At 40.6% G+C, this 9,149-nt stretch overlaps 1 protein-coding gene across 1 annotated transcript; it reads left to right on the top strand.

The window, feature by feature from the left end:
- The first annotated feature begins 1,185 nt into the window (after positions 1-1,185).
- LOC113682374 (adenosine receptor A3) lies at positions 1,186-2,447 on the top strand. Its single transcript, XM_027199534.2, has one exon. The coding sequence runs from the start codon at positions 1,239-1,241 to the stop codon at positions 2,445-2,447; it is 1,209 nt and encodes a 402-aa protein (XP_027055335.2). The 5' UTR covers positions 1,186-1,238.
- The last annotated feature ends 6,702 nt before the right edge of the window (positions 2,448-9,149 follow it).

The following is a 9,149-nucleotide window of genomic DNA, read 5'->3' as shown; positions in this document are numbered from 1 at the left end:
TCAAACAACGAAAACACTGTAAAAAGCACTGCATTTTGGTTGTCGGTTTGGAAAAAGTGGTTTTAGAGAAGGGAATTGCCAAGGAAATCGAAAATTACGAGCGGACCCAGCTTAACACTTTGCTTGAGCGATCCAACGCCGAGATTAAAAACAAACATGGTTAAACCTCGGAAACGATGATTCCATTTCATCGAAAGTGATCCAGACACAGACTGAACAATTCCTTGAACTGTTTAGCCGGACTTTGAACTTTTTTGCGCCTTAAAGATGTGAAGATATAACTGCATATTATTGTTTTGATCGTACGCGATTGCTTTGACCGAACGCACGGTTTGAATAAATTATTTTTGCACTTGATGCGCGCGCTTTGCTTATGCTTAATTATGATTAGCCATCTCGTAATTTTCCATGCATATTATTAACACGTAATCACATGATTGTTCTCGTGCAATTTGGAATAAACAAGCACTTGTTAATTTTTTCAAAGACCACAAATTGTTAGTCTTTAAAAAAATTTCCTCTTGTTTATTTATTCCAAATTGCACTAAAATTATTTGATTGCCTATACAAATTGAACCGTTGCTCAGTGAAGTGCAGGTTTTGTTTTGTTTTGTTTTGTTTTTTTTTTAGGAAAGATTTGAAAAGTTTACATGGTAAAGATCGAGTTCGATATCTAACTGACATCAGCACGGTTTTTAATAACTTTTTCCCATAAGCATCACTATTGTCTGTGCCGCAAGGCGAAATCCAAACTCAAAGGCCTGCTTGCGGGATAAACAAACGACGGTGAGAGCTCTACATCTATTTAACAATGGCTCACCCATCAGAACGCGTGCATTTATACAAGCACCGCACTAAGGGTAAATAAACACTTTTAAGTGACAACTGCAGGTCCTTGTCAAAACGTGCACCTGTACCTGTCACATATTACTTTTCAGTAATAACGGTCATAAAGATCATCATTTTTATTGAGAGAAATAAGAAGACAAAGAGATAAAAACTTCCTCCTTCGCAAGAAGCTAGAGTTGCTCGAGGCGTAGCCTCGAGCAACTCTTACGCATATTTCAGTCGTGCTCTCCAAACTTTCCGCGTGCTTCATATCTCGATGAACACACGCTGACGTATGAACCAATTTTTAAGTCACAGTCAGTGGAGTGCTTGCATTCGTAATTGGTCAGTGAACAGTACAGAGTAACACAACCTATGTTGCAACCAGGCTTCTTCATCGTTGTCTCAAAATGACCAATACGTCTTCGACGTCTTCTGCTAGTGTCAGCCGAAGAAACGATACAAATGATGCATATGATGGTACTCAGGGGGAAGGCATTGCATTGTGCAGCGCTTTAACGCTAACATTGATTCTAGTTGTCGTGGGAAACTTACTCACCATAATTATTTTTGCGAAGAACAAAAATATTCGCAAGAACTATTTGTTACTAGTTGTCAACATGGCGTTTGCTGATCTGTTCCTAGGAGCTTTGAGTTTACCAGTATACATTTACGATGTCGGGTATGAGTTCCACCTATGGACCATGTTCGTTGGAAACTTATGGACCGACAAGCCGATCTTAATTCCCTACATGATCGTTGACACAGCTTTCTCGCAGGCTTCTCTTATTTCTGCAGTGTTCATAACGTGTGAAAGATTTTACGCCATACGTTGGCCGTTTAAGCATCGAACATTATCGACACAAGCATACCGCATTGCTATTTTCCTAGTGTGGGTACTAGCTTTCCTTATTTCCGCAATCTGGACCGGTTCAAACCTACTATTTTCTTACAAGCACACTATGTTAATTTGGGGGCCATACACTTTGTTTCTAATTTTAATCACATGTGGCTGTAACATTGGTATTTGGAAAAAGTTTCAAACTGAAAGAGTCGCCGCTTCACATCAAGAAAGTCGAGACTTACAAAACAAGCGCTTAACAAAGACTTTGTTAATTGTATCTGGCCTTACTTTACTCGCTTGGCTGCCGCTAGTTTTGTTAAACTTACTCATGTATGTTTGGTTCTTCCATGTACCAAAACGATTTTATCATGCAGTAAACCTTTTCAACTACTTCAACTCTTTTGTCAATCCAATTTTTTACGCATTAAGAATTGCTGAATTTCGACGAGCACTGGCTTTATGTTGTAGAGGAAGACATGTGCAAGCAGCTGTAAACACAGAGCTTTCTAAAAGAAGGAAAGAGATGCACGGAACGACCGCTGAGTTTAGTCGTGAAGTGGCTTTCGAACAAAATGTTATGGATACTGAGTTTAATCGTGAAGTGGCTTTCGAACAGAATGTTATGGATACTGAGTTTAGTCGTGAACTGGCTTTCGAACAGAATGTTATGGATACTGAGTTTAGTCGTGAAGTGACTTTCGAACAGAATGTTATGGATACTGAGTTTAGTCGTGAACTGGCTTTCGAACAGGATGTTTTGGATACCAAAATGTAAAACACATCATTCAAACACATAATACTAAGTGAGGACTTTCCATTTCTCATTAAAGATATTGGACAATGGCAGAAAAGTAATATTAAACATTGTCATTGGAATAATAAAGAATCCGTAAAGATAAAGAGTTGGAACAGATGTACCAAATGTGTTTGCACAAAAGACTCCATATGGTCTAGGGTAGGATCACGAAAGAAACAGTTCAACAAATAAACTGTAAGATTAGTATACGATTACTGTAAGAGAAGTATACGATTACTACAAGATTAGTATATGATCATGTGGAAAGAACAAAAAAGTGACACACGAGGTACAGTCGAGGATGTCATTAATCACGTTCTTACCACATTTTGACATCTTCTGTGATCTATTACTGTAGAGATCCACGGCAACGTGGAAATTATTTGTCGTATATGACTAATATATAGTCCCTCTAGTCTGACAATACATTATAAAGAAGAACCAATCAAGATGCATGTATCATTCACTTTATCGATTCGATATCCATATGCAGTTGTTAAAATTTGGAGTGGAAAAGGTAATTAAGTGGCGATCTCTGTAAGAGCGGTCCTGGGCATTTCGCATTGGAAAAAAAGTTTTCCCTCAAACTTTGCCCAATAAACTATCTTTGGTAACAAGTAAATAAAACCCCATTAGTTTCTGGAAATACGTTAGAATAAAATTCTTAGAGCTCTCAAAAGTCAAAGCCGCAAAAGGCCCTTTTTTGACCTCTTGCGACATCGAAAATTTCAAAAGTTGAATAGCCCGGTCCTCGTATCACAACGCATGCAGCAAAAAATATTTTGTATTCTTAAAGTGTGTGATACATAAGGTGTATGAAATGCATTTCAATTTTGATATTCGTTTATTCAGAGGCTCGTCATCATGGTCATAATTTATTTAAAAACACTCGTTGGGCAGCTTTCTGAAATTGGTTAAAAGTACTCATTTTGTCTCCGCTACACAACAAATAACACAGTAGTGTAAACCAAATAAGTTTATTTAGGGAAGCCTGCCGAGAACCAACCCGAGGCATATATAGCCCGCGGCATGCATACATACATTCGCAACTGATATACCATATACAATCCTGATATACAGTCAATTCCTTACACATTAAAAAAAGGTATACATTACTAACATGCAAACTTCACCAAGTCTGGATTAACAGAGATGGGCAACCGCTTACAAGGACATAACTACGGTTATACAGAGGCCAGAAAAAACTCCTTTGGGGAAAAAACATGATAGGAAATTTGGGTAGGAACCATGGCCCAAACTCAGAGCAGTTGGCAGCCCATCCTACGAGGCTTCACAGCTAAAGAAAATATGTTTTCAAACTAAAATAAATTTGTCATCAGCCAGAGGTGAACGGTTGGTTCTGAGGCCTAGATGGACACCACGTGCTATGCTTTCCTTTATATACCACTGCATTATTATCCATGATGCTCGGGCCTAAGGCCCAGGCCTTGTCGTATCTCGTGCCGACAAAATATTTATTTCTGCCTTATTCGCAGAATCATTCGTCAGAAATACCATTTTCTGTCTTGGTTGATATTGCTCAAGTCCAGACCAGACTATTAAAAACTCCGCTAGATTTCTGCTGATAAGATGTTTGGCTGCAGAAAAATATAAAAACATCTTGCACGTATTGATTTTCTTCGCCGAGGTGACTTCGAACTTTTATAGCGATATTGCTAGCGCGACAGCCGATTATGCAAATTAGTTCATTGAGCAAACTCCGACCGTTTTGTGTGAGTAGCTCAATGAATCTTAGATTTTAACCATTTTAAGTAGAAAATATAGTAGGACAGAGCTTTAAGACCACACCGATTAATACTTTAAGCATTTTAAAAAGCCAAAATTTGACTATTTTTATTATCTCGTGACGAAAGACGTCAACAACAACGTATCGAATATCATAATTTGATTAGCGCTCGCAAACTCTTTTTAAAAAATTTGGTTTCTGTTATTTCATATTTGAGTTCTGATGGCTTACGCTATTCAAACCTGTATGAAAATTTCAAAATTAAACTACAGGATTCTATTTAGTGTAACCGGCGATAACAGCACACACTGAAATACACCGTAACCAGTGACTCTGTCACGTAATTCCTTCGTGTAATTGTCCCGAATACTTCTCACGTCTAAATAAAGCAGCGATTTCTCGGATTTCTAGCTGAAAGGGAAAAAATGATATTTGGTCGTCACATCTGTCTGCATAACAGTCTCTGTTCATAGGTTTGAAGAGTTCTTGTAAAAAAAGATATCGCATTCGCATAACGGGTGGACGTCATAACTAGATTGCATAACAACTGCACTCCGAAATCATTTCCTCCGTTTTTGCAAGAGGTGCTGCATTTGTATCTTGCATTTTGAATGCGAGATCAAAATGTTCGCACATGTCTCTTAGCATCTTGACTTTGAGACTAGGCAACCTTGCTTCTCTTGCCAACGAGCACACATCATAGATATCAAACATGATTGGATGTTTCAATCCTATCTCATCTATTACTGTGTTCCTCGCCTCTCTTATACACCCTTCGTCTACATCAGACGCGGATGCTTCTATCAAGTGGTCGTCTGCGTCGGTGGCATCATCCGATTCTTGTTGTATTTTAGATCGCTGTTTAAGGCACAATCTCGAGAAGAGACCCTGAATCTGTATGTTGGATAACCACTCTGTTCTATCGAACATTCTCTCTCCATCTATTGTGCAAGCAGTTCGCATATCCTTTGCTACTTTCTCTGGGTTTGGTTTCTGCCAGTGTCTCATTCGATATTAAATTTCTGTTTCAAGTGCTGCCTGACGTTTTGCGAAAGCCATTCACTTGCACCTCTCTTATGAAGAGCCCATCCCATGGGAAGCTTTGATGTACTTGTCAAGGGTTCTGTGGCCACTGCAACCAGTTAAGTCGAACTTTCACCCTCTAGTGACAATGACTGAAAGTGATGAACCCACTACCTCTTCACTTTGTAATAAAGACTTTAAGTCATGCTCGCAGGCACAGGACTTACATGATCAACTGGCTTGTTCATATGGAGGTCAAAGTCGGCCTGGGTCTTAAAATCTTCATCGCAACCAGGTTCAGGGCATTGATAGGAACTACCGTCGTGGCCATCATTGCTTTCTACTGCTGATGCAGTTTGTCGAGGAGTAGTGGGGAAAAATGGAATCTCCTCCAGATCCGTCTTTTTTCTGTGGGAAAATTGCAATTTTAATTTTACCGAATAAACTTTCCAGGCCCAACATTAAACGCTATTCAAACGCGCAGGCCCTCTTGTGTAAGTTGCTGAAAGTGGCAATCTTGATATCCAAGCCCTCGTAGAGATGGTACCAGCTTACTGTTGTGATAGCAACCTGCTTCATCCGATCTTAGAAAGGCCTTTTTTATTCTTGAATTTCGTAAATTTATGGTGAAAAAGATATTTTCTAGGACTGACAGCACTGAAAACCAGTCTTGTTTACAGCTGTTAAGGTGTGCGTATCAGGTTACTTCCAAGCTTTCCTCCTGTCGTACAACAACGCTACTCACATGCCAATTGATTTCCCTCTTGGGAAACCATTGTGCTTGCTTCATACAGATAGTCTTCCGCTTGAAACCTACCCAATTGCATTGTGTACTCAGAAATAGCGCCTTTTACTTCTTCAAGAACACTCTTCAGCTTCTCACAATCTTCACACTTCACGTTGTGACTGTGACTGCATACTTTCTGAGCGTCAGTGTCACCAGCATGGCTCAGTGCAAAGACCCTACAGTGATCGGCACATTTGCTATAGTCCTCTTCGCAGTGATTACTGTAACATCTTCGAATCGAATTTAATCAGAAGAACTGTGTCGAGCACACGGTACTACAAAAGCATGTGCTCCTACAAGGTCACGTGATATATAAAAATGATCACGTCATTACATCCCTTCCTTCCTTAGAAATATAAACAAAGAGTAAAACTATAAACGGTCACAAAGAAAATCGTTCATAGAGTCCTTGGTACAAAACAAACAAACATTATGTCCATGTGAATAGTTCTTGAAGTGTTCAATGTTCAATAAATTCAATCTGTCAGGTTGTTTGCGAATCCTCTGCGGATAACGCCTTGGTGAACCTTCCTGGAAATCAGTACTAAATGATTCGACTGCTGTGTCCATCTCAACTGAAGCGGGAATGGTGTTTTTCTCCTGATTAACCTTCGAATCACTGAGCTGATCATCAGTAGGGTGGTACTGCTTGACTTCAGTTGTGTTTCGGTGCAAAACCTTCGCGGGATGGTCGCTATCAGACACAACAACCTGATTTTCTTTCTTGTCTTTCACTTTGTACAGCTGAGGTTCAAATGTGGTGGACAGTTTGTTCTTCTTATCCTGTTTCAAGAGAACAAGGTCACCTTGTTTCACCTCACTCATCTTAGCATTTCTTGAAGCATCTGCATACTGTTTGCTCTTGAATTTCATCAGTTGATCTCTGTCTCTGGTTTCCTCATCACCGTGGGTTGGTTGTGACAATTCAGGTAACTTTGTTCTTAGATGTCGGCCCATCAGAAGAAATGCTGGTGTCTGTCCAGTTGTCTGGTGAGGAGTTGTTCTGTAAACAGCCATATACCTGACCAGTTCTCTTCTCCAGTCCTTTCCTTCTGCATGTGCCAACTGTAATCTTTTGAGTATGGATCTATTCTGTCTCTCTACCTCGCCATTTGCTTGAGCCCACCGAGTTGTTACACGTCGATGCTTAATACCATTCTCCTTAAGGAACGCTTCGAATTTCTCTGAGACAAGGTTTGGCCCATTGTCACTTACAAGCACTTCAGGCAGTCTATGTCTGGCAAATATGGTTTCTAAACACTATATGGTCTTCTCTGATGTAATTGTCCTTACAACAGCCACCTCGTAATATCTGCTATAGTAGTCAACAACTACAAGTATGTGTTCACCTGAGGGTAAAGGTCCCAGGTAATCAATTGCGACATCACACCAGGGTCCTTGAGGTAGTTCTGTACTTGCTACAGGCTCTGGAGGGTCAGGTCTGCCCACTAACTGACATGCATCACAGGTCTTGACAAACCTTTCCACATCCTTTCCTAGCTTTGGCCACCATACTTTCGTGCGAAGGCGCTGTTTCATGCTTTCTACACCTAAATGTCCTTCATGTCCAATGGTTAATACACCACACCACATCCTAGGTATTCTGAACATTCAGTTCCTTTCCATCTCCCAGTTTGAATAGCTTGCCTTAAACACTCCATCTCTTTGTCATTCAATGCCACTTCTTCAATTTCTTTCGCACTCCTTGCTTTTGGAACAGCTTTCACGGTTATAAAATTCACATAATTCTCAGTGTCATCAAAGTTCTTTCCCTCATCTGTGCGTGGCAATCTTGACAGGGTGTCAGCGATGTTCTCTTTACCAGGTTTATAGATGACATGAAAATGATATGGTTGTAACTGAAGAACCCATCTCACGATACGCGCGCTGGGCTTTGATTTAGGTGAATCGATAATTTCCAAGGGCTTGTGGTCGGTGACAAGTTCAAACTCTCAACCTTAGAGGTAGACATGAAACCTTTCAACAGACCAGACTAAGGCCAATGCTTCTTTTTCGGTTTGCGAGTATCTTCGTTCAACGCTAGACAGGGTTTTGTTTGCATAGCAGACAGTTCTCCAGACTTTGTCGTGTTCCTGCAACAACACTACACCAGGCCCTACTGGGCTAGCGTCAGCAACAACTCTAGTTTTCAAAGCAGGGTTAAAGTACGCCAGTGTATCCACATCCGTCAGGCTATTCTTCAATTCTTCAAAGACTTTCCTTTGATCCTTTCCCCACACAAAGGGTGTATTCTTCTGTGTGAGTCTTCTCAATGGCTCTGCTTTCGTTGCCAGGCCACTGATAAATCGCGCGCTGAAATTCACCGAGCCCAGAAAACTCCTCACTTCTGAGCTGTCTGTTGGTTCCCTTGCTCCTCGGAGTGCTTTAACTCGGGACTCTGACTCCGACAACAAATGTCCCATGAATTCAATCTCATTCATCCTGAAGACACACTTCTTCTTGTTGAGTGTCAAACCTCTTTCAACGTGTGTAGGACCTTTTTCAGCCTTTCGTCATGTTCAGCTACATCCTTGCCGTACACCACAATATCATTAGATATGTTTTGAAATCCAGTACATCCGGCGCTATGAAGAACTTAGTCGATTACATGTTGATACAATTCTGGCGCTGAGCAAATGCCAAACATTAGACGCTTATATCTTAAAAGGCCTGCATGAGTCGTGAAGGTTGTGACTTCTCTTGAGATACCTTCTTTCAACTACAGTTGATGGAATCCCATGGTAAGATCAAGTTTAGTAAACACAGTGTTGCCACTGAGTTCGCTCAGCACATCATCGATTGTTGGTATAGGGTGTCTTGAACGCTCTATAACTGTATTGGCCATTCTCATATCCACACATATCCTGATGTCCCCATTTTGTTTAGGAACGACGACAATCGGGCTGACACACGGCGTTGGACCTTCCACTCTCTCAATGATGTCCATATCCTCCAATTCCGTCAGCCTTTCCTCTACTTTACTGCGAAGACTGTATGGGACACGTCTGCACGGTTGTGCTACAAACTTTGCATCAGGCTTGAGATGCAGTTCAACGGAATAATTTGTCAATTTTCCAACTTTATCACTGAACAGTTCCTGGAACTCACTCTCTACGAGATTTAC

This window comes from Pocillopora damicornis, chromosome 4, assembly GCF_964200805.1.
Source record: "Pocillopora damicornis chromosome 4, jaPocDami1.2, whole genome shotgun sequence".
In the NCBI taxonomy this organism is placed as follows: domain Eukaryota; kingdom Metazoa; phylum Cnidaria; class Anthozoa; order Scleractinia; family Pocilloporidae; genus Pocillopora; species Pocillopora damicornis.
This window is presented reverse-complemented; position numbering and strand designations above follow the sequence as displayed.